This window comes from Mixophyes fleayi, chromosome 9, assembly GCF_038048845.1.
Source record: "Mixophyes fleayi isolate aMixFle1 chromosome 9, aMixFle1.hap1, whole genome shotgun sequence".
NCBI lineage: Eukaryota > Metazoa > Chordata > Amphibia > Anura > Limnodynastidae > Mixophyes > Mixophyes fleayi.
The window spans coordinates 59,920,996-59,947,809 of NC_134410.1; the positions used below are offsets into that span (position 1 = coordinate 59,920,996).

The 26,814-nt window shown below is 39.6% G+C and overlaps 2 protein-coding genes across 4 annotated transcripts; both read left to right on the top strand.

The window, feature by feature from the left end:
* The first annotated feature begins 271 nt into the window (after positions 1-271).
* On the top strand, positions 272-8,381 carry LOC142100684 (ankyrin repeat and SOCS box protein 12-like). Of its 3 annotated transcripts, XM_075184400.1 has the most exons (4): positions 272-520; positions 1,698-3,664; positions 4,108-4,910; positions 5,863-8,381. In XM_075184400.1, the coding sequence occupies exons 3-4, from the start codon at positions 4,118-4,120 to the stop codon at positions 5,997-5,999; spliced, it is 930 nt and encodes a 309-aa protein (XP_075040501.1). In that variant the 5' UTR covers positions 272-520; positions 1,698-3,664; positions 4,108-4,117; the 3' UTR covers positions 6,000-8,381. The 3 variants fall into 3 exon arrangements, with proteins under 3 accessions (XP_075040501.1, XP_075040500.1, XP_075040499.1); XM_075184399.1 differs by lacking the exon at positions 1,698-3,664; XM_075184398.1 differs by lacking the exon at positions 1,698-3,664 and having other exon boundaries at positions 273-520; positions 4,062-4,910.
* An 8,529-nt stretch (positions 8,382-16,910) lies between these two features.
* On the top strand, positions 16,911-23,945 carry LOC142100685 (ankyrin repeat and SOCS box protein 12-like). Its single transcript, XM_075184402.1, has 2 exons — positions 16,911-18,226; positions 23,660-23,945. The coding sequence occupies exons 1-2, from the start codon at positions 17,470-17,472 to the stop codon at positions 23,791-23,793; spliced, it is 891 nt and encodes a 296-aa protein (XP_075040503.1). The 5' UTR covers positions 16,911-17,469; the 3' UTR covers positions 23,794-23,945.
* Positions 23,946-26,814: the final 2,869 nt, after the last annotated feature.

Sequence of the window (26,814 nt, forward strand, 5' to 3'; positions counted from 1 at the left end):
TTGGTATAATCAACACGATTGTACCATTAAGGTTGTTATGTGTTCTTGATTAGTGCTGATGCACTGACATCACTAAGCATTTATACATTTATTTATTCATATATTAATGTCACTTGTATTATAAAGATATTGTATAGTGGCTGGTCTTGGTTACTAGATGCTGTTTATAATGATACCATTGCACAGGCCTCCATCATACTGAGTAGCTGTTAAGGCTAGAGCAGACACCTGCCAGGCATCTCTATATTTACCCAGCCTGTGAGGTCAACAATCCAAGAATGGACATGACAAGCAGAGGCTCTCAAGTCCTATATTTAGCTGGCACCCAGTCCCTTATCCATTTGCTAAAAGTTTGTTTTAATCTCCCCCAGTTACAGTCCCACAGTTGTTTCAGTCTTAAGAGTAATTGCTGGATACCATGCAAAACAGTGACCAGGAGAAAAGGATGTGAAGCTGGCACAAGTTATCAGCATTGTGTACCGGCCCTGACGACTATTGAGTCAGCACATGACTCATAAAGGTAAGAGACAAATGTATGCCAGCAAGGGACTGTGCCAGCAAGGACAGGGGCTTTTCTAACGAGGTCCTAAAAGTTGAGTATTTTTACAGTTTTTAATAGCGGCTTAATCCAAGGTAATAGGATAATCTTTATTTGTTCTAGTGTCTTAATCTAGGGGGGCAATATTAAAATACTATGAAACGCTGTCAGCTGCTACTTTTGGCTATTAAAGCGTTTTAATGATGAAGATTATTTAAAACTGCCTTTCGGAGTGTTCAGATTTATATTGTAATCATGTTGACTGACCAGGTCTGGCTAGTGCGAGGTCAGTTTCTTCCACTGTATTCTAATTACTTGGCTGTTATGATGTAAAGCTAGTATTATCTTTTGCAACATTTTTAATACATCCGTATAAAAACTGCAAATGATCCTTTTTATATGTCCGTTATATATTATATGTGACAAAACATTGAACAGGATGAATGTTATAACAACCAAAAATAGACTTTTTTATTATTATTTTTTTATTTCCAAGGCCAATATTAAGTAATTATCTTTTAGGACTAGTTAATGCCTTTTTAGTGCTTTTTTTTATTTATTTATTTTTTTCTTCACTGTTATGTTGGATTTCTTTTCAGTTCAAATTTGTTTTTCAATTTAATTTGTTGGAATAAAGTATGAAAAAATGCACCACAAAATTGCAAAGGTGTGATCTGAACTTAGAAGGGAAAGTGCAGCAAAAAATATGTCCAGGCAACTTAAATGTGCATCTTAATATGCTGCTGAATACTTACAAGTGATACAACATCTGCCCATGGTGCATTGCCTAGTGCTGATTCCTTCTTTACAATGGGTTCCTTATATAAAACTTTCCCTAGTTAAGTTCTGCTTAAACCCTTCATGACCTGACCAATTTGTGTACATGCCATGCAATGGTTACATCGAGACAATTTTTGTTTTATTTACCAAAGTTAATGTAATTGAGACAATTGAGGTTTTCTGTTATATATTGGAATACATTTTTTGGACATAACGAAAAAATTAGCAGCCCTACAATTCTGGTCTTTGCAGTTTTTCTACCTACCCCTTTAATATCCCTTTTTAACTATGTATACCAGATACCTGTACTATAATACTATTTTTACTTGTTTTCTATGAATGTTTGGGGTTTATTTTTTTCCTAATTTTTAATTCACAGGAACCAATGTATGTACACTATATGGACAAAAGTATTTGGCCACACCGGTTAATTATTGAATTGAGGTGTTTCCATCAGACTTGTTGTCAGAGGTGTATAAAATCAAGCACCTAAATCCAGCCTTTACGCCCGGTCTGTCTCGCTCTATGTATTCGGAGTGGGCGGGTAGAGGCAAACTGCTGTTACTCAACCATATAACCAAAACAGAAATATTTCCACAATTCTCGGAGTTGGTGGAACAGTGTGGCTTTGTTCCGAGGCAGTTCCATCAGTATCTTCAGATTAGGCACTACCACCAAACAGTCAAAGCTCAACTCTCTTCCAGACCATCCACCACATTTGAGAATCTGTCTTTCGGGCCCAACCTCCAAAGGACTCATTTCTATTCTATATAATACTTTACTTCCTACCACTCCGCCTATTAAGGATCGCTTTCAGACGCAGTGGGAGAATGACCTGGGGACTGTACTGGATGAGGAAGAATGGTCGGATGTATTTGATGGTACGGCCCACTGTTCTATAAATGTTCGCATTAAAGAAAATGCTAAAAAATTGTTTCACAGATGGTATTATGTCCCCTCGAGATTACAAAAAATATATCCACAGACCAGCGCTGATTGTTGGAGAAACTGTGGTCAGACGGGAACATTCATGCATATATAGTGGGACTGTCCCGGGATCCGCCCATACTGGGCAGCAGTTCTCGCTCTAGCCTCAACAATCCTAAATGCTCACATACCACCTGACTCTAAGCACATCTTACTGCCACTACCCATTCCAGACCTCACTAAATCTGCTCACAAACTCTTTAGGCACATCATCAGTGCTGCCACATGTCAAATAGCGGCCTCTTGGAAAAGTTCCACACCACCAACACTCCAGATGGTCTGCAGTCGGATCTGGCACACTTACCAGATGGAACATATTACTAGTGTGCTGAGGGGCTCCTCCGTCTCCTTCTACAAAATTTGGACCCCATGGGCCATATATCACAATAAATCTCCACTCCAGTTCCAGTGGAATCTAGACATGGAAAGATATTCCTAAGCAAGCATACTTGTTCTCTTACTGGATGTGTGAATCATTTAACACCCCCCCCCCCCCCTTTATACCCTTCAAACTTGAAAAGTTAAAATAACATCTTTGCAGTATTAGATAGATAAATGTACATTTATCTCCCAAGTGCGAGAGAACCTGTTGTATGTAAATACGTGTTATCTATTTCTGTTTAACCTCTCGAGATTTTGTAATGCATTTTCTATGGGAAAAGATGTTTATAATAAAAAGATATAAAAAAAAAAAAAAAAAATCAAGCTCCTAGCCATACAGTCTCCATTTGCAAACTTTTGTGATATAAAATGGGTCATTCTGAAGAGCTCAGTGACGTCAAGCATGGTACTGTAATAGGATGCCACCTTTGCAATAAAACAGTTTGTGAAATTTCATCCCAGCTGGTTATTCCAGTCAACTGTAAGTGATATTATTAGAAAGTGGAAATGTTTAGAAACAACAACAACTCAGCTACAAAGCAGAAGACCACGTAAAATCACAGAGCAGGTTCAACGACTGCTAGGTCGCATGGTGCGTAAAAAGTCATCAACACTCTGCTGATTCCTTGGATGAAGAGTTCCCAACTTCCACTGGCATTAATGTGCTGCGGGAGCTTAATGGAATGGGTTTGCATGGCTGAGCAGCTGCATGCAAGCCTCACATCACCAAGACCAATGCCAAGTGTCAGATGGAGTGGTGTAAAGCACATCGACAGTGGACTGTGGAGCAGTGGACAAATATTCATGTTCAGGTGATTACATCACTGGAATTTAGCTGAATTACCAACTTTAATCACATGAGGACAATGCTGTCTTACACTGATCTCGCTGCCGGGAGCACCAGCTTATTTTCCTGGACTGTTGACAACCTGGTTTCAAGTCTGGGGGGTGGTGGGCAGCATTTTTATTCTCCAACCTGTAAGTAACAGATGGTAACACTTTTTTGTTTTGTTTGTTTTAACCTTTTTTTAGTTTTTGTTCCCATATATGATAATATAAAAATTGCCACCAAATGCTACCCCTAATATGAAGGAAAATTGTCTCTCAAAATATATGCAATCCTGAAGACATATAGGTTCCAGGTATTGTAATATTCATATTAAAGTATATATATTTTGAGCATTACAAAATGTTCTTTAACAAAGGAATAATTTAGAATGTTTGTTACTATGGATAGTAATATAGTGTATATAAAAGAACCTATTCTATTTTAAGAGCACATTCTTAATAAAAAAAAATGTCTAGCTGTGATGTAGTATAGTAGAAAAATAGTTTGATAAGCCAAGTTCCATTTCTGTCTGTTCTGTATTCACAGCTCTTAAATCTTAACAGTCGTTCATGATGAAATTGGTTTTCTACAGATGTCTAAAGATGAGTGTTATGGATATCACAAAAATCTTTTCCATGCTAAAGCCCAGAGAGGATGACGAGGAAGCACTTGAAGATGGTCATGAACTCCATTTGGCGGTGACAATGGATAACCCAGAGTATCTTAACAGTCTACTTTCTGAAAACAAATATAAGAAATTAATCAATACTCACAGTGGTTGGGGTGTTCCAGTAACTCCTCTCCGTCTGGCTGCGTCGAAAGGCTCTCTGGAATGTCTAAATATTCTCTTGGCCAATGGGGCAGAAGTGGACATCCTAGATGTGAAGGCCCAAACGCCTCTCTTCACTGCAGCCTGTGCTGGCCATTTTGACTGTGTAAGAGAGTTACTCAAGGCTGGGGCTAGTCCTTCAGGCAGCATCTACAACAACTGCACTCCTGTGCTGACTGTCGCCAGGGAAGGAAATGTCCATATCTTAAGGGAACTTTTGGAATACGGTGCAGATCCTAATGTCAAATGCAAGTTACCTGACTGGGCTGCAAATAATACAACCTCTACAGGACCATTATACCTCTCGGCAGTCTACGGGCACTTGGAATGTTTTAGGACTTTGCTCCTCTATGGGGCGGACCCAGATTACAACTGTACAGATGAGCGACTTCTAAAAAGGATAAAGCAAGCTAAAACAGTATTTGATGTCTGCCTGAAACATGGCTGCAAGACACCATTTGTGAAATTACTTGTTGATTTTGGAGCGAATGTCTATTTGCCTGACATCAACATTGCAAAGTCATTCCCTAATCACGAAGCAATTGAACTTCTGGCGAGAGAAAGAGGTAATTGGAGTGCAAAAACAACATGCATCTTCTCTGTTTTATTATTATTATTATTTATAAAGTTCCAACATATTATTATACAATGCTATACAATGCTATGTACTGAGGGGATTGTGTCCACGTTATCTGGAACAATATTGAATAAACCAGAGCTGTCCATACACAGGCCTATATACAAAATCTGTGCCCAGGCCAAATGTCCTTTTTGCTACCTTTTTATTATATATTTAGAATTCCCCATGTGGCTCTGTAGGTAGTTACTGCACATTAGTTGCCCATACAAGCTGTTCTGCTCGGAAGGCTAAAATGTCCATTGTTACTACTATTCGGGGTAACAGCTGTCGGCCCTTTGACTTGCTACTTTTGCTTACTTATCCATTATAGTCCAGTAAATATCATTTGTTTTAGAGGGTTTAAAAGAGCCAGTTACTTGTGCTTGGAGCAGAAGTTTCCAGGCTTCCTTTGTTTTGGTGGGCTTGATAACTAAGGAGTTAGTAGAGTTAATAGAGTTGTTTGGGTAAGTGTCCTGCCTAAAGAACGCTGGACATGTTACTACCTATGATTATGTCTACCACTCATTCCCTGCTAATCTGCCTTCTGAGCTCTGTTCCATTTAACTCACTGAACAGAGCTGAACGATGTCATACTGGGCTTTAGTCATGGACCGCTATGCGGACTGTAATGGCCATTCACATGGATGTTTGGGGCTATGAAGGCAGAATAGAGGTGGATAACACTTGCTCTTATTTTAGGGATTGATGATCCCTTTCCAGCCGAGTCTAAACTACTTTCTGTGCTAGTTGAATAGAACACATCAAAACAACTAATCTTGGCCAAAAATGTCATGAATGAAATAAACAATAATGTCTTCTTCTAAAGTAGCTTGTAATGTTTGTTTTAAATACAAAAATAATAGTAATGGTATAAAATAGTGTCTATTGTCACTTTACAGTGTTTCCAAAGTCTCTGCTGTCCCAATGTCGTTTGAGTATTCTGAAGCTGGTGAGACAAGTGGGAAAGATGCATCTTATTGACCAGTTAGAGATCCCTCAGCCAATGACCAGATATCTCCTGCACCAAGCCCAATAGGAAGATGACCGTGGAAGAAGCACCAGTGAACTGCGCAGATCACCAGGCACCAATTTTGCAATGAATATTAAGGCGAAATACAGAATGTGAGATTAGATGAAATTGTTTAATTGTCTGTATTTATAATTGTGCTTTTAGAAACCGATTTCACATATTATGTATACCTGGAAAAATGATTGGGTGTAGATAATGTTTGCACTAACCGGTGCATAAGATGACATTTAATCAGAGATCAGATTTAATGTGCATGTGAAAAGAGTACATCACTGATCCAATTCATTTTTATTTATTTATTTTTAAACGTCCAGTGATAAAAGCATCTGGAAAAGACTATAATGAGAACAGATGAGGCATTTATATCATTATTTTAGTAGAACAATATGGGAAATGGCAAGCAGAAGATTGTTCAGAAGTAGCCCCTGCATTGGTTATAACAATGAGGGTTCAGCTAAGCGTTGTACATGTCCTTGCTTCGCTGGAAGTGGTCATACTGTAATATAGGTCATGTTGCTAGAGCCAGCCATAGTGCTCTACTGCACAGGAGTCCAATGGGCAAAAGCTGGAAATGTATGTAAAAATGTATAATACACATGCATACTAGACCTACTCTAGAGTTGAAAGTGACATAATAAGGCAAACAAAGCATAACACATGCAACACTAACCGCTACCCCTACATACATTTATAACCATCCTACGCGGATGTGTCCCTATCTTATTTACGGTGCTATTTCATTCCTGCCCTTAGCCTCATGTTCCCTGTGCTCAGATCATTTATGCTACGGTCACCCCATACCATTTTACTCTGATGTTTGGAAAACAACAATACAGAATAAACATAGACAGGAGTTAATACATAATGATTATGAAACTCTCAAACCCAAAAAACAAAATACAATAATAAATGATAAATAATATGGATTATGGGGACCATGAAGTCTGCCAAAATGCTGTATATTGGGCCAGTTGTGTAATGTCTTTATTGAATAGGTCACATTTACTAACATTTTATGTATGACTCACATTATTTAGCATTTGGTTAATTATTTTGTGATATAAGCGAACAATAAAATCACTTTTCTATATATTTCCATGCATTAATTATACTGTATGGCCCAGCAAGTCCACCAAAGAAAATATAATGGCCCAGACCAAGCCTGGAGGGTGAGAGTGAAGCTGCGTTATTATATCCCTTTAAAAACACTAAAACAACATTAAAACAATATTTAAGGGATTGCCTTGAGCTAGTCTTAACGCTTTGAGGTGTTGATTACACAATTTGTTTTTAAATTCCTCATTAGTACAACAATACAGAATAATCCATGCTTCCTGGCTGCGTTTATGTGTTTCATAACTTACAGATCTTAAGAATTCTCTTAGTATCTCCACGAGTGGTCGAAGTGGAAATTTAGAAGTGGAGCTATGGAAAATGTAAGTGAATGGAATTGGATAGTTCTACAATGGAAGTGGCGGCATGGCATACCACCTTATACACCACCACTGATCTGCATACAAAAAGCACTTATGAAACAGGATCTTGGTATGTTCCAAATTAAAAATGTCTGCCACATCTATGAAGTGCCCCTATTAGCAAGAAAATTCCTGTTTTAATATCAGAAGTTGTTTGTTCTCTTTTGTTATTAAATTGTATGTTCCTTTACTTGTGGTTTGTATGTAAATACAGGGCTTTATCACAAACCTTTTCGGTGCAAAATGAATGCAAATGCATAGGTACGAAATATATTGGAATCCATAGTGGCTCAAAGCAATTCTCAATATTAAATCCAACTCCATTATGGGCTTAATATTATTTTTTATTTATTTTAATAACTGGTGTCTATATTAAACACCAAATGGTAAAATGGGAACTCCAAGTGTTTTTGTTTTTTGTTTTGGAGTCTCTTTTAACGTCTCCCTCCATTTCCATAACTAGGATCTTGCTGTCCCATCACATCACAGTAACCCTTTGAGCTGCAGCACAATGGAGTGAGTAGATCTGCGTTCTTGCTCTTCATACCACTCTCTAAACCACAGGTTCTTACGTTCTGTGGCTAGATTTCAGGGGATTTGTGAACTTGGAGGGTAAAAAAAATAACCTCTTTATATTAACTAACCTCTAACTGAACTTTTGCATTTCCTTCAATTATGAATGTAGGTAACACATAGAAACCACAGATATTTTCATATCATATTGGTAATACGGATAAACGAGCAGACTACAAGAAGAGGTCCGTGGGCTTCACCAAACTGCCCAAGGGGAGACTATGGCACAAAAAAAAGTTAAGAACCTGTTCTCTAAACTATTCACCTTGTTTATCTAGTCAGGCCTGTCCAACGTGCGGCCCTCCAGGTGTTGTGAAACTATAAGTCCTAGCATGCCCTTCCAGCTATCAACTGGTTGTCTACTGGCAAAGCATACTGGGGCTTGTAGTTTCACAACACCTGGAGGGCCGCAGGTTAGACAAGCCTGATCTAGTGATTCCATTTACCTTAATCACTAGACTTCTAAAAGAACTAGAAAAGGAGATTCACAGAGCCAAACTAAATCTGTGCAGCTGATGGGATTATGTTTTTGAGATCTGGCTTCTAGACTAGAGGTACTTGAACTATGGGTCAGGACACAAAACATGGATTACCGTGCCTTTTAGAACGTGTCCCTAAGTTCCCAATTACCTCTGTATTTTATTTTTACCTGTGATATATTTAGTTTGTAGACTAAAGTAAAATAAAGAGGAAGTTAATTACTAATGATCAGCCAACCAAAGGAGCTATTTCACAGACATAATTTTGGTCCACACTTAGAAAACCACAGCACAAGACTATGTTGACTAGGGATATGTGGATAACCTGGTAAGTCTAGCAAGTAGTGTTTACTACTATGGCTTTTTTTTTCTTTGTCAGAATTTTTTAAACATCAGTCAAGACTGGCAGTGCAATATTCACCACACTCATTGGTTCTAGTAAGAAGAGGAAGATATCTTTATTATTATAAAGATATAGGACTACCACTTTTGGATGGATGGTGTGTGGGAATGGTCCTATCATAATGGATCAATCATGCATACAGGATATATCACCTACACACAGTAGTGGCAGCTATTCTGCAAGTGTAATCAATATTTATAAGAATTAATTCATGAATTCACTAGGAAGAAGTGACATTAACACTCCAATACCAATATTCATAGGCACTGGAGAGAATTCACAGACTTCATTTTTATAAATATAGATTCAATCAACAAAGTAACAGAAAGACTGTTCGACTCCCACCCTCAATGACAATGTGGAAACAAATGCGATGAACATAGAAAAACCTACCCACAAAATCAGATGTCAGGAGGTTTACTTGATTAAAATGTTTTTTTTTTTTTTTTATTGAAAACTCATTCAAAATTAACCTCACACTTTCCAGGTATTAGTCATAAGACCTATGACCCTTGGCATCTGAGTGTGTGAGATTGTCATGCCCTTGTGCGTTACATTTTAAGGAGTTTTCAAAGGAACAGACATTTTAATCAACTGAAACCTTCTGTGAACTGGGGGATGCAATGCAAAGAATATTCTATGTTTAGCCAACAGTGGTAGCTTCTTCTTTACACTCCAGGAACAAGGTTGTATTGGTGGGAACGAGTAACTAAAATACTTTTGTTGTAGAATTCCACATACACTGTTTTCAGCTATGTCTTCTTGGGGGTTGATTTTAACTGTCTAACATGCTCAATGTTTTAGATTTTTTTTTCAACAATGGGAATTACCTTCAAATCTTAAAATTATATCTTGCTGGGGGTTCAGTTTGTTATAAGACAGATAATTACTTAAAACATAGCACATAGTTCACCTGACCCAGCAGGTCCCCATTCTTTTAATGGTACAGTACTACTGTCCTTTATGCTCCTAAGGATGCCATCAGGGGACAGGCCAGATCAGAAGATCACTGCACAACCAACAAGTATAGCCTGTTTCTTAGTTTATTAGTGAACTCTGCTCAAAGCTTCAAATTGCATGTTGTTTTAGATAAACAAAGACAAAAACAACACACTACACTACTTACATACACAATCATATGTTTAAGTTATCAGAACTAAAGATCTATGAGATCATGTGAAAACATTATTACTAAAACATGGAGGACTTGAAGACAATAAGCTCATTGAAAGACAGTACAGGGTACATGTTGGTGCTTAAAGTACATTGGTTCATGCCACTGCTTCCCAGTGAATTAATAGGCTGTATGTCCATGAATACTGGTTCAGCCCAAAAAATGGCTGCCTCTACTGTGCATAAGCAGCGGGTACATTTTAAAATGGCTGATAATAGCAATATATGTGGTAAAAAAAAAAAGTGACATGCCATGTTCAACAGCGAAACTGTTTGTGAAACCTGTCAGCTGAAATTATGGTTGTGGAACCTTACATATGCATTTGGGAAACATGCAGAATATGCCTTTTCATTTGGGATCCGCTTATAGTTTAGAGGACATTTAGTGAACGATGGATGTTTGAAATGTTCCTGAAATAAGAACCATATAGGGTTCTCTCATGCAGGAACTGTTTGGCTGGGTGTCCATTACTTAAATAAATGATTTGATCCTAATTTACACCACAAATATGTTAAATCTAATTTAGGAACAATACATAAAATATAGAGTGCGTTGACATCCATGGGGGCTACACAATATACACACGTGAAAATGTTCCTCAAAAAATATCACCGTTGTGACTAAAAGTAAATTTCAATGAAAACACTGAACGTTCCATTAAAAGGTGTAATTGCTAATTGTTCTTCCATGTCCATGTATGATATCATCCAAAAGAAGGTTCCATGAGCATCTGGAATATAAAACAGAATACAGAAAAAAGTAAGATATAATGTAGTATTTAAGTAAACAATTGTTAAAATATTTATAATACTAAACAAGTTAACCCGTGCATGATACTCATGCATTCTAGTCAAATCAAGCTACTTAAGGTGTTAAAAAGGTTCTTGTCCTGCATTTGGGCCTAGCCCAGGCCTCCTCAGGGGGAGAGCGTTACTTCCTGATGCAAGCGCCCTTTTTTAACGTGGTTTTGTCCACATGTCACCACCTCATAATTTTTCTCCATCACCTCATCCTTCATCTTCATCGCCACATCCTTTATCAAGCTACTTAAGGTGTTAAAAACTCCCCACTGTCACCCCCGGCAACCACCAACCACTCTCAACTGTCACTTCTCCTTCAAGAAATATATAGGTCAGTGTATAACTCTGCCCAGCAGGTGGCGCTGCAGCTTGTTTTTTTTCCACACACGCCACTAGGCATTTATATAGTAGATATGTAGAGCGAAAAGTAAGAAACCAAATACATATAGTATAAACTAAAAAGTAATATAGAAAAGTGTCCAATCCCAAAAGCATCCCTATGTGTGTGTGCTTACTTCTAAGTAAAAAAGTAATATCAATCACCACATGTGACACAAATTTTCCTTGAAGGGAGTAAGTGAGTCTGCCTAGATTCACTACATGTTTATCCATGCTAGTTTGTGGGGTATATGTAAATAGATATAGATATAAACTATATGTACCCTACTTTAATTGATGTCTTTAGCGTAATACCTGCTTGACTATAGAAACACTGTTATGATATATGAAAAAAGCTAGGGGTGGGGCTTGGTGGTCTTACTTCAACAGCCTAAGCCCATCTTTATCACATTATAATATCACAATAAAATAGGTATGTTAAATAGTTTCATGTAGTTGGCCAACAGGATTTTTTAATTAATGTGTATTTAATGACAAAACATGCTGTTTACTTTTAGATTATTAGAGCCAGTTGCATTATCAGTAGGCCACTATCTGTTGTTTTTACTAATCATAATGTCTATGTCTGTAACCTACGACAATGACTAGGAATAATAATAATAATTTTATTTATATAGCACTTTGTTCTTTTTAGCACTTTACATTTGCAGAATGAGAGCACATGATACAAAATAACTTTAATACGTTATTACATTACAATAATTCCTTTGGATTAGGAAATTTCTAATATCACAGACTATTTTTGGACAGGAAAACCACCATTATATATTTAACGGAGTGAACGCTAACCACACTAATTCTATTTATTGTCTCACTGTTGTATCTGTTAGTGAACTGTAGTTTAGTGGTAAGTGCCTATAAACTTTATATGCAGATGTCAATAATTGGGACACCTACATACAGGGTTGGAACAGTCATAGCAAACAAAATTTGGGGGGAGGGCACAGCGATGCTGCTCTAGCCCACCTTCAGAAGTGCAGCGTTAGTGCCACTTCTGGGGATGGTTTGGGGGGGACACATGCTACTTTCAGGCAAATTGCCCATTATTGCTATTAAAACTTTGTATTTCAGTGAGGGTTTGGACCAGAGACAGATTCGCAATAACCATCATGGATGGTTATTGCGAATCCAGAACGGCGACTCTCTGGGCCACTCGATGCAGTGTTTTTTGTTGTTTTTTTAAATAAACTTCATATTTGTTTTTTTTTATTTTTTTTACCCTTCAGTGGCCGAGACAAACATTAGTCTGCTTCCTGGTGGCTGGCCCTTCCCCAGGAACCGGCCACCTTATTACTTTTGGGTTGGTAGGAATGGGGAAGCAATGACATGCAGTTAAAGCAGAGAGAAATGGCGGCTGGCTTCAGGTACCTTGGGCAAGTGTGTAAATATGTAAACCACTCTCAGGTGTGTATTGTGTGTGTTCCCTCCCATGGCAGAGGGGGAGGAGAAAACCTGTGTAAAGTGCAGCCTAAAAATAGGCTGCATATGTGACCTGGTCTCTGCATTATATGGCTATCACTTGGATGCTCTTTGCATTGTATTGTGGTCACTGGCATGCTCTCTGTATTGTAAGGTAACCACTAGGATACTCTCTGTCCTGTATGGCGATCAATGCTCTCTGTATTGTATATTGGTTCAATTGAATGCTCTGTCTATTACATACTTGCCAACTCTCCCGGAATGTCCGTGAGATTCCCGCATCTTGGGAACTCTCCCGGACTCCCGGGAGAGTATGGCAATCTCCCTAATTCTGCCCACTTCCTAGTGAAGTGGGCAGAATTTGGTCCAAAATGCCGCGATTTGGCCCCGCCCCCAGTGTAAAATGTCGCATTTGCGTCATTACGTCACTGGGGGCGGGTCCAAAATGATTTTTGGCGCGCCGCCCCCTCACGCCCACCTCCTCCGGCCAGGGCCGGATTAAGACACTGTAGGCCCCTGGGCTAGGGGTACTGTGAGGCCCCCATTTGTCAAGCGACGTATGCCCAATGCAATATTACTGGGGGCACCCCAGTAATATCTGTTTGGGCATACGTCACTTGACAAATGTTTATTTTAATATACCCACTCTGTATTTTCAAAAAACAAAAAGGATATCTATGGATTAATGTACCTTATGTATGTTCAACAATTTGTAGGAGTGCAATAGTTTGAAAGCAAATGATTTTATTAAGGTTAAAACAATGCTAACTGGTTTTAGCATAGGTAAATATTAAATGGTTGTTACAATTATAACCAGTTAGCATTGTTTTAACCTTAATAAACCACTATTTGTTTTCAAACTGTTGCACAGCGTGTGGGTAATAAGCACTAAGAGACCAGCCAGGACCATGCACGGCCTCTTTGGAACTAGTTTCCACCACAACCAGACACTGTTAGTCTCCTAGTAGAATTTGTCATTTGTTTTCACTCCCATTAAAAAAACACTAATACAACGCCAGTAGGAACCTGGCCTGTATCTTTGTATTTTTATAAAATACAATTTTGATTAAATTAATATTGCATAGTAAGGAATATCATTTAATATATTAATGTAATCAAAGACAACATTTAGTCTTTATAATATAAACATGATATTATTAGCACTCTCAATTTTTATTATATTTTTTTTTTATATATTATAAAACATTAATTAGTACTTTTTAAGAAATAAAAACACAATTTTCATTACATTAATTGTATATTAAGGGATTTTGGTTAGGAATAACATACATGCAGGGCACACACACACATGACTGTACTTTATGATGTTTTTTCTTCTATATTAGAGTGCTCTGGGACCCTTCTTTGTACCAATGTCTTTCTCCTTAACATATACAACTTACTTTTCAGACATTTCAACAGGAACAGGTCTGGTTACTTCCTGTGTCACATTCTGTCTGCTGTGTGCTTCAAGCAGCTGCACAGAGAGACGCTGCTTCAAGTGCCGGGAGGGGGGGGGACGGGACTACACACTGTTCCTACCAGGGGGCGGTGATTGGCAGCAGCAGAAATCAATTAGGGAGTTGCACAGTGACATCAGTGACTCTCTAATTGGTTGCTTTTCCGGGTACCAGGGAGACAGAGGAAAAAAAAGTTTCTGCAATTAGCTGTACATCTTCTGGAGTGCCCAAGCACCAACGGAGCTGGTGCCCACACTGACCCCTACACCCTCCCAAAAAAAAGAGAGGAGATGCAGTCTCTACATTGATACTGCCATGTCTGTAATGTGCACACGTACAGTACAGCAGGCTGCAGTATGCCAAAGTTTTGGTCCGTGGAGGAGGGGTGCCTTCACTGACAGCGATCGCCGGCAGTATGAAAGATATATATATATAACGCTGTTGGCAGATCTTAGGGGCCCCCCAGCTGCCTGGGGCCCCTGGGCTATAGCCCATAAAGCCCTTCGGTTAATCCGGCCCTGCCTCCGGCAGGCTCCCGGAAGACAGCTCCATCAAGTTGGTAAGTATGGTGTATTGTATATCACAATGATCCGTTCTGTATTGCATGTCACTAGGATGTTCTGTGTATTGTATATCTGTCACTAATAGTAGGCAAATTATAATCATTATTTATATAGCGCCATTATTCCACTAGTACTCAAAGCACATTGTTGCAGAGGGTACGGCAGCCATCTTGTGACCTTTCAGCTGCTATTCTATGGAATCATTTGTTCTTGGCCCATTGGAGCTTACAGCCTCCCTACCACACACTAGGGTCCATTTTTGTCGGCATTTAACCTACAAGTATAATTTTGTACCGTGTTGGAGGAAAGCCACACAAACACAGGGAGAACATACAAACTCCACACAGATCGGGTCATGGTGGGAATCGACTCAAGACCCAAGTTCTATGAGTCAGCTATGCTAAACACTGTGCCACCATTCTTTTATTATGCATACTAGTATAATACCTGCTTAGTCTTATTTGCATACATTTGCATGGCTCATTCATGGGAGTATTTTTAGTTTAATTTGAACAAAATAAACTTGTGTTGTAATCACAGCTATATTTAAAAGTATGTGTTTTGTATGTTTGAAAACCACCCCTGCCCAAAAAGAAGTACAGAGTTCATTGGCAGGATTGAACATATTCTTGGGGGTAAAAGGATGACTACCACAATGGCTAGAACAACCTAAAGTCTTAGGTACATGTAGGCAATAATATTATTTTTTTCTTTTACACAGCTAGGGAAAATTTATTTTAAACTGCCGATTTTTGTGAGCCTACAGTTTATTTTGGACCACTTACATGAAGCTACTTTAAAAGACCAATTTAAGTTCCCTATCTGCCCCTGTTCTTGAGTCTTGGTCCTGCTAAAAAAAAATGTCACTACTGCCAGACCTCCCAACTGAGTATAATAGAGGAGCTGTAGGCTGCCTTTTTTCAAATTACAATGCTGACTGCTTTCTTCATTGTTAAGGTCCTGCAGCACTTCACACATCCTAGAAGTTAAGGTGCCACTAGCAAAATCTTGTGGTCGCATTTGAGGTATAAAAATGCCTCTAAATGTATCAATGTTCTGTCTACACTTACCAATAATATTTAGGTACACCTATTAAATATGTATGCAACAGAAGGGCATCAGGCAGTGGCGCACGCAGGGGGGGTTTCTGAGTCTCCAGAAACCCCCGTCCCCTGCTCTAACTAAATGGTCACTATAGCGGCACTGTCCTATACAGCAGCCGCGTCGCTGTCAAAGAAGCGTCCGCGGCGGTGCTGTGTACACTACAGCACCGCCGCGGACGCTTCTTTGACAGCGCCGCGGCTGCTGTATAGGACAGCGCTGCCTAAACGGAGCTGCTGCGCATGCGCGGGTGCAGTAGCTCTCGCGTGGGTTAGGTTTTTTGGGGTTTTTTTGGGTCGGCGCCCCTGTCAGGGAGTATATTTACTAAACTGCGGATTTGAAAAAGTGGAGATGTTGCCTATAGCAACCAATCAGATTCTAGCTGTCATTTTGTAGAATGTACTAAATAAATAACTAGAATCTGATTGGTTGCTATAACCCAAAAAATTTTCAAACCCGCAGTTTAGTAAATAAACTCCCAGGAGTGATGCAGTTTAAATGTGGTGCAAGACTTAATGAAGGTGCATTTTTTTAAAAAATATGTCTGATAGATATCTGATTTCGTAACCTTGTTCTTGTTCCCAGTTTTTACTGGTCAAACATAGCAGGTGACTCTAATCAACCATCAAAAAAAGAAAGGAAAAAGGAAAAATTGTTTTAACAAATTCATATTATCCTTCTGATCAGTGCTGTAGTACACACTCTGTCTCTGCATTTGATAAAGCCCTGCATATTGGTATGACAAATTGTGAAATTCAAATTGAAAAGCATGAACATGGGACAAATCTTCAGGACCAGGGATTGTCCTTGCCATCTATGCCAGTTAGTTTAACTATAAACCAACTTGGTTTTGGATAGTCTTGTTCAGATTTACCGGTATTCAGGTTTACCAAATGTTGTTAGAGTACTACGCCATCTAGCGGCTGTGTCTGATAAAGTATGATTATTAACAACATTAAAAAAAATAATTTATGTTTTAATGTACTCATTGGGTATAAAAATAAACTATATCAACAGTGTAACGTTGTAATCTTATTTAATAGAAATGCTTTAAGTACTGTAGCTAATAATAAAGCATATGTACTCAGTCTGGCATCCTGATTAGTCTGTAGAGCTGTCATTCAGACTAAGCATCCCTCTGGTTGGTTTATAGAACTTACCCAGTGACTCTCCTTCTAAATGCTGATTGGTTGTTTTTGTTGCCGATCACAGCTGGGACCAGGAAGTGTTAAACCTTAACAGGATGGATGCAGGATAGTCTCTGTATGTATGTTTGCATAGGAGAACAGTCAGTATAGCAGACATTTCAGTGTGAATTATAGTGTTACGTTTCTTTAAAGAATAGCACCAAGTTTATTTAGATTGGTGTAGGAATGTCAGTCTTACTATCAGAGGCAATTTGACTTGTGCTGTAGTGCTTTAAATGACAGGTATAATAAGTATTTTAATTAGAGAGAATACCCAGAGGTATCTCAGTAGCTCATAGTTATTTTCCCTGCATTAACTTTTCTATACAAGTTTTGTGCTTGTATGTAAATCAGACAGAAATCTGATAATAGAAGTGCACTGTTCCTTTCCATAAGCAGCATATTTTGGGGACTTGTTTTTGGAAGAACCTCAAGACTTACTTATGCTAAAACATCGAGGACATGAAAATGAGCATGCAGAGAGCTGCGAGCTCCACCTTGCTGTTTCCATGGACAATCCACAACGCCTATGTGAGTTGCTATGTAAGGAGGGATACAAGGACTTTATTGACAGCAGAAGTGGATGGGGTGTTCCAGTGACCCCCCTGCGTCTCGCTGCTTCACGGGGGTCTTTGGAGTGTTTGAAAATCCTTTTGGCCAATGGGGCAGAAGTGGACAGCCTGGATGTAAAGGCGCAGACTCCACTCTTTGCTGCTGTGAGTGGTGGTCATTTTGATTGTGTTAGGGAATTACTAAAAGCTGGAGCCAATCCTTGTGGAAGTATCTACAATAACTGCTCCCCTGTGCTAACAGCATCCCGGGATGGTAATGCCAAAATTCTCAAGGAACTTCTGCAATATGGGGCAGATTCCAACGTGAGGTCAAAGATGACTAACAGAGCTGCTTCTAGCACAAGCTGTACCGGACCCTTATATCTTGCAGCTGTATATGGCCACCTAGAGTGTTTCAAAACTATTCTTCTTTATGGGGCTGAACCAAATTACAACTGTACAGACCAGGGACTTTTGAAGACAATTAAGCATCCTGTAACAGTGCTTGAGATGTGTCTGAAACATTGCTGTGATCCACAATTTGTGAAACTACTCATTGAGTTTGGTGCTAACGTGTACTTACCCAACATACAAGCAAACAAATCATTAACGGACCATCACTCTTTGGAGCTTCTGGCAAGAGCATCAGGTAAAGACATTTAGCGTCTTAGCATCCCAATGAGTAGTGAGCGACAGCCTCTTCTCCCCTCTGCCCCTCATTTTAGTGTCTATAAAACTCCCTACTCTCAGGGCTGGCGCTAGCATTAGGAGAACCTAGGCTGTTGACTAGGGAGCATATGGTCAGGGGTCACCTATTACAAAGAATGAGAGAGATAATGTCACTCATCCAGTGTTCGTAATGCCCACATGGAGTGCGGCAGCTGGCATGAAGGAGCACCAGCTGCTTACATGTGAAGCTACTGCTCCTCCATGGCAGTGTTATGCTAGGAGTGGGGAGCTCAGTAATGATGTCACAGCCAAGAGCCCCCATCTGCCAAGGCATAAAGTACCGCGCGTGGGGGCTCATTTCCCAATAGGGGTTGGGGCCGTTTGCTCGTGGGTGCCTGCAGGGCTTGCGCCAGTTCTGCCGTCTCTCCTAAAACTGAACTGATAATTGTAATACATTACAAAATAGATACGCGGAGTGTAAGTTCTTTTAGGTACAGAACTATATATTGTTTCCAAACTAACCTGTAGATATAATTTCTGAAAAACAATGTGAAGAATGTTTATGTATTATTTGGCCCAGGAATTGTGTTGGTCAACTTCAGTAGTTCTTTAAAAAATGTAACTTATTGCAGTGTAAAATTTTTAAAACAGCATAATCATTTAGCAATAATCAACATTTACTTATATAGCACCACCAATTCAGCTCTATACAGAGAATTTTTTTTTCATCATTTGCTTCAATCCCTGCACCACTGGTGGTTACAGTCTAAATTCCCTAGCACACACACAGACATGGGTGTAATCACTTGAAAAACATAAATCACTGTGGCAGGCTAAAAGAAGAATGTTGGTATTTACCATTTTCTCTTGGGTTTTTTTCTTCGCGCTACTCTTAATGCTTTATGATTCTGAACTACCATGGCAACCACAGTCTCATGACACATAATGTAGTGAGCAGAGAGGCTTTGGAAAGCCCCTCTGAACTCTGTCTGCACTATGAAATTCTCCTTTGTCCTACTCAGCCATCACATTTTGAAAAGGAAATAATGGTTTAAGGAGAATAGCATGCCTAAAGTGGATTGCTGCTTTGTACACACCCGTGTTGAGGTTAAAAACTCTGCCCATCCCTCTGATGTCACAAATGCCAAGGGCATTACTAAATTACCTGTTGGTGTGGACAGAAGTTTCTGTGACACTAGTCTTATATTATCATTCAGAGCCAATGTACTAAAAGCTGGCAGCTTGATGATGTCACAGGAAGTTTCTCAGGAGCACACATGAGTATTTTAGGTGCCTAGAAGGCAGCTAACATCATACTGGAATGTTAAAAGCTGAATATAGAAGAAACTTACAGTAAACATGTTGTAGTTATGTACTGCTCGCTCAGACATCTGCTTGATGTTGTTTGTAGGGGGCTGGTACACATTGCTTAATAGACCAGTTTTGCTGGCTCGTATTATAGATATGTACAGACGTAGACATATTGTTGGAACCCTTTCACGATAAAAGATGAACAGATGAGTAATGGACATCCATAATTGTTTATTCCATATTTAATATAAATCAAACTTTGCATTTGAATTTTGATTCAACAGAATATTTAAAATAATAAAACAAATGAAAATGACTGACAAGGATGATGGTACCCATAACCTAATATTTTGTTGCACAAACTTAAGCTCCAATCAAGCGACTTCTGTAGCTCTCAATGAGAATTCTGCACCTATAGTTTGGCCCACTCTACCTGAGCAAACTGCTCCAGCTGTCTCAGGTTGATGGGTGTCTTCTCCAGACTGCAGACTTCAGCTCTTTCCATAGATGTTCGATAGGATTCAGCTCAGGGTTCATAAAAGGCCACTTCAGAATAGTCCAATGTTTTGTTCTTATACATTCTTGGGTGCTTTTAGCTGTGTGTTTTGGGACATTATCCTGTTGGAGGACCCACGACTTGAAACTGAGAAAAAACCTTCTGACACTGGGCAGTATGTTTTACTCCAGAATGCATTGATAGTGTTGAAATTTCATCGTGCTCTGCACAGATTCCTTCTATGCGAATTGTTGGTGAGTCTGCTGTGACAGCTCACACTGTTCGGGTCCCGGTCTGTTGCATAGCACCCAGGACACTTTGCTGTCTTTTAAACTTCCTTCCGTCTCTGCTTGTCCAGCAATTTTGTTTAGCCTGCTGTGTTGCCTGTATCCCATATCTGCTGATTGTCTACCTATTGCTGACCCTGCTTGTTCCTGGATTATCCTAGTCTGCTGCCCGTCTCCCCTTGGCTCTGTTATCGGACCTTCCTTGCTCACTGCCTCTCCTGACCTTCTGGCTTGACCTTAATATTCCAGTTCGCAGTCTGACCCCAATCATTTGCATTGGTAATGGTTATCTTGTGTATACCATTGGGTGTACTACTATTTCCTGCCTCCATAATCCATCGCTACATGGTTAGTAAAATGAGCTCCTACTACACTGAATATAAGACCTGGGGGCATCCGAGTACCTGTGAGAATATAACTCTCTATAGAAAAGGCAGCTTGCTATAGGTGAAGACCTCTAATTGCCTTGTTCTAAGTGTTTATCTAGTTTCCAGTAGCAGCCAGATCACACAGTAGGTATTGTGATCTTTCTTTTGAAAGCTTAGTTTTTCTCATCTTTGGACGTAGAGCTGATGTGAATTGCTAGTTTTGACTCATTTGTTCAAAAGACATTCTCCTTGAAGACAATGTTTGTTAATATGTATTTTAACAATTTCCAGTCTGGCTTTTTTATGTTGTTCTTTCAGAAGTGGAGTCCTCCTGGGTCTTCTTCCATGGAGCCCACTTTCGCTCTAAAAGCATTGGACGGTGCGATCAGACACTAACGTACCTTGATTTTGTCATGTAGCTTATATCTCTTTGGAGGTTTTCCTTGGCTCTTTTTTTTTGCATTCTCACTATCGTTCTGTTTAATCTGGGGTCGTTTTTACTCTTGTCCAGGGAGGTTGGTTAAACTTCTAAATAATATTTCAGCTGTAGTCACATGAACATCAAGCTGCTTGAATATGGTCTTATAGCCTTTACATGTAACATGCTTGTTTATAATGTTCTTTCTGATCTCTTCAGATAACTGTCTCCTTTGCTTTTAGCGGTCAGTGTTCAGTGTGGTGCTTACAATGATACCAAACAGCAGATTGACTAATTTTATTAATTTAAATAGGCAGCATGACTGATTAGAAGATTGAAGACGTGTGATTCTAATTCAAGAAAGCGATGTGTTTGGAATTGTTATGGCCACCAGTGCGTCATAAATTTGTCGAACTAGCGAAAGAGGTCTTCACCTATAGCAGTCGCCTTTCCCGTAGAGACTGGTTATGCTCACAGGTACTCAGATGCCCCCAGGTCTTATACTCGATGTAGTACAAGTTTATGGTCACACAGCGGCACACAGGAACGGGAGGTAATACACGGAGTAGGGACAGGCCAGAGGTCCGCGGACTGGACAGAGATCATAATGTCTGACTGGTCTGACAGAGCACAGGCGGAAACGTCAGGTACAAGCAGGGTCGGGGCCACAGGCAATGGTTTGGAGTCCGGGTACAGGCAGAAGTTCAGGGCCACAGGCAAAGGTTCAGAGTCCAGGAAACAGGCAGAGGTCATACACAGAAGTCAATCCAAAAGGTTTTCACCAAACACAACACAGGAGCAGGTTAGCTAATAGGAAACTATACGCTATAACCGGCAGAGAGGCTAAGCCCTCCCTGCCTTATATACTTTGATGGACAAATCAGAAAGGAGGACAGGCTGACAATCAGCCTCAGGAGGCTGCTAATTAATTACTAGCTTAGAACTAGCATAGGTAATATCATAAATCAGGAACATGTTTAAAAATATAAATGAACAAATGTAAAAACATACCAGAGCTCCCTCTGGAGTTGGAGGATGTCCCTACACCCTCCTACTCTAAGCCACAAAGAACCCCAAAGAATAATAATAGTGCATTGTAACTAATGCACGTGCCCGGCTGCTACATTACGCCAGGATGCAGTATTTAGGAGCACAGTGTCTAAAAATATAGTATTTTTATTTAAATGAGTATATTCTGAGTAAGATCATACTTGCCAACTTCTAGTTGGCATCCAGGAGCTGCCGGGGGGAGGTGTGCGTGCGGGGGATGGGGACCCGAAAATCGCATCATTTTGGACCCGCCCCCCCGTGACCTAATGACGCAAACGTCATTTACAGCGGTGGGCGGGGCCAAATGCTGCAATTCCCGGAGAATTGCGGCATTTTAGACCTAATTCTGTCCACTTCACTAGGAAGTGGGCAGATGCGGGAGACAGCTATACCACTAGAGTGGCAAAGAGTGGCTATACACTCCCGGGAGTCCGGGAGACCCATCCAAAATCCGGGAGTCTCCTGGACATTTCGGGAGAGTCGGCAAGTATGAATAAGTTACCATACACAATGTGACACCACAGAAGCTATTAATGCACAGTTGTGTTGATACAGATTTATGTATTGTAAATCAAAGTCAGTTAACATAATTCATAAACCAACATAGACAGAGTCCCTGTGATGTTCTACAAGCACCAGAGTGGACAACCAGCCAGTGCTGCCAGGGTTTCCACAATAGCTGGAACCACTGCAATGGTATCGTTGCCACTCTAGTGGTCCCTACTTATTACTGTTACCTGGACACCTATTGCCAAGAAGAGCCCCAGTGCTATTCAGCAGGGGCTGGATGACTCCAGCAGAGGAGGTCTGCTCCTTCGTTTTTTACATATCTCTCATTCCTAGAGGCTCCAGCCCTGTGCTGAATAGGCTGGGACTGCTTCCCACTATGACAGGAGGACCTCACATTGTGAGTTCCCCATTATACTACAACTAGTCCAGCCTGCCCTAACCTGTTGTTGGTTACCACTTTAGAAGGGGGGGGGGGCACACTGGTTGTTTCCCTATTATAGTGGGAACCAGCAGAGGCTGACTAGTGCTGGGTCTGGTTGAGGAATTTGGATGGGGGTCCTTTTTAATTATTTATTTACTCAACTTTCCTCCCATTTATTTTAATACCTTTTCTGTAATGCACACACTGGAAACCCATTGAAATTAATAACCATTGAAATGAAAGGGAAATTCATCTTAGTGCTTTCAATGGGGACTCCCTAAATTGCCCCCTATTAGATACCCCTGTTCTATACTTTATATTGCAGAACTCAATGATTTATGTGCTCTTAGAAGTCTTACAGTTTTGGAGGTTTTATAAAGTAGTGCTTTTATGGCGATTTCCCTTATACATAGTTGGTAAACTGCCATGTAAACCAGAAAAAAAAGTCATCCTTTATTAGATCCCTATAGTCACTGTGGTATCTAACTGGAAATTGGCCTGCCCCACATTATACATATTGAAAAATGTGACTTAAATATTTTTTCTTTGCAGAATGTCCCAGGTCACTGATTTCTCAGTGTCGTTTAACCATAAGAAGAATTCTGAGACAAGTGGGAAGGTTACATCTCATTGAAGAGCTGGTGATCCCACTGAGGATAGTGAGATATTTACAACATCAACAATGATTAGTGTCCAAGGAGAGACACTGTACAGCCAGATGCAAGAGGACCTTGAATGATGCTCAACTGTTGAAAAACTTAATTGGACAAAATAAATCACTGAGATTATTTTATTTATTTTAATGAAGTATGTTGTATATTAAAGTATTCAAAAACAAGTCAATCACAATGAACATTACTGGGTATAAATTCAGATGTTTCTTTTAGTAATCCATATAAAAAGTACCTGTAGGAATACAACATATAAAATTAGGTAAATCCCTAGTAAATGTTTTTTGCAAGATGTATCTTTAAGAAGATACGTTCTGGTTCTGTGAATGAAGTGACAAGGGCTGAGGTAAGTAGGCTATTTCTCACGCGCTGATGTGGAATTAAAGTCCTAGCTCTGACAGGCAAAGCATGTTGGGAGTGATAATTCTATAACAACTAACAGGCGCAGATTTGGTGTAAGACTGGTATGTAAATGATAAATAAAACTTATGCTATTCAAGGAGAAAATTGGAAAGCTCAATCCATCAGCTACAAAAATGTCTATTTGGCATACCTGCCTACTCCCAGATTTCGGGGAGTCCTCCCGGAAGAGTAGGCAAAACTCCCAAAATTTGGCGAAATTAACGGCAGTGAATGGAAGGGGTGGGGCTTAAATGTGTCATTAAGCTCCGTCCCCTCCATTCAATGCCGTGAATTTCGGATTTTTAGAGTGGGGGCGGGGCTTTGGTGACGTGAAATGTTACCACGCCCTCCTCCTGCCCCATGTCACATGACTTCTCTCTCGGGGGCCGGGGGAGAAATCTTATAAGTAGGCATGTATGGTATTTGGTGTTTCAAAGGCAAACTTCCTACTCCCCACAGTCACTGCAGGGGGAGAAACTGTGATCATATCTTTGTGTACAATATTTAAACCGAATAGCAGCAATTGGGTTTTTTTCTGGAGTTTTCTAGGTAACAGTTTTCCCTACCTCTATTATATTGTTGACTGTTAAGAAAACTATCCATTGGTATCTTGGAGGACACTACAATGTCACAGCTTGCCTAAGGCTCTGCGATCTTTTTGTCTATTTAACAAAGGAGATTGCTGCCTTGGAACACCCATTCAACTTTCATTGATTATGGACACTGAGAACTAAATTTTCCTGAATACTCAGTTGGCTTTTGTTCTACCCTTCATTTGTGGGTAGCCATGTTTTGAATATATTTTATTTTATTACTTTTTCTTATGTTATTTGCCTATAAGTTGTCCCCTGATTGTCTGTTTTATATTTTTCAAGAACTTGCATTATCTAGGCAAAGTTTGCTTTGTTACCCTTAGGTACAACGCAGAACAATTTTATTGGCATAGCGGTTCTGTATTGTACCCAAGTGCAATAAATTAGTAAGCAGCTCTGCCTAGAGAATATAAAGTCCCTGGTGAAGAGGAAAGAAGGAAATGCAAAAGATAAAACATATTTTTATTAAGAGCTGCAGTGGCACATGCACAAACCAATTAATTAAGTTGTCTGCTGTTGAAAGAAAACCCAAAACACTGAAGGGGAGATCGGTCAAAGGTCAGTTTTGATCACATTTCGTACATGACACATTGGCAATTCACCTAATCTACTAATGGCAAATCAACATGTCAATCTCCCCTTTTTAAAGCCACTAAAATGAAACCTCCAGGCATCCCCCAATCACAGAAATCATTGAAGTATAGAGCAAAGGGAATACAGTACAGGGCAATTTGCAAAATCACCAAAAATAATTTAACTGGTTTGAGATAGTCAAGATTACCTGAAAATCAGTGAGATGAATGAGATTATCCACTCATTTAAATGGATAATTATTATTATTAATTTTTATTATTGCATTTAAATGAGTGCAGAAAGCCCATGGAAATGCCTTGAAGATTGAAGGGACTGGGAAAATGCTCCCTAGCAGCCAGGGCATGCTGGGACAGTTCTACAATAGTATTGCATTACTTTGCTGCTAATGCCATTGTTTTCAATGGTGCTGGAGGTCAGTACCTGCCAGCCAATCACAAGCGGCCTGCATATAACCATTGCCTATGATCAGGGCTACTAAGAGGAATTTTGAGCCCTGGTACAGCAACCTCTTGTGGCCCCATCCATAGATGATTAGGAAAGAGTTTGTGCGCTTCTGCGGAGTGGTGTGGCACTACACTGGCAGGCCTGGGCCCAGTACTTTGTACTACTCTCAGTGACCATAGTGGGCAGTAGGCAATTATTAGGAGGTAGCATAATTGTATAGGTTCAGGAGATGGGGATAGATTAGTATTAGGGGGTTTATAGTTGTACAGGGGCAGGAGAGGTGTGGTAGATTAGTATTGGGGAGTGGGGAAATGAGCACATACTATGATAGAAGGTATATTATAATGGATAAACAAGCTTATGCATACGTTAGTCTAGTATGTTAATGTTAAGACCAGTTGATGCAAGAAGGCTTCACATATAATTTTGGCCTGTTTACCAATGACATTACCACTTTCTTACCAACAGTGTGTCCATAGTCTGCTTCACAATTTGTTTTCTTTTGTTTATAGCAGATCTGAATAGCTAAATTCATTGTCAACAGTTACTCTGACAACCAATTATTGCTAAAATGGAACCTGTGCCTGATTTTTGCCTTATTCAACAGTAGCATTATTCATCTACATATCACACAGATTCTGATGAAATATAATAATTGGGATACTTCCCACTTGTTTCCTGAACTCGGTATGCTACCTTTATGGTAGAGATACACCATGGATGTTATCTATAAAGAATAGAAGTTATTGAAATCAACATTAAAATTCAAACCTGTGAAAAGTGCATTAAAAACATGTATATTTTAGTGACAAATCTGTGTGTAGTTCCATAGTGGACCAGCCTGTTCTCTGTAATGTGAGCAGGGTTATAAACAAACAGGACATATACTACCAGAACCACTTCAACGTTTTCAAGAAAGTGAACAAAATGGAGCTATTGAAGAACAATCATGATCTATAAAAGGTGTTTGAGGTTAGAAGCCTGAGCAGAGATAAGAGATGGT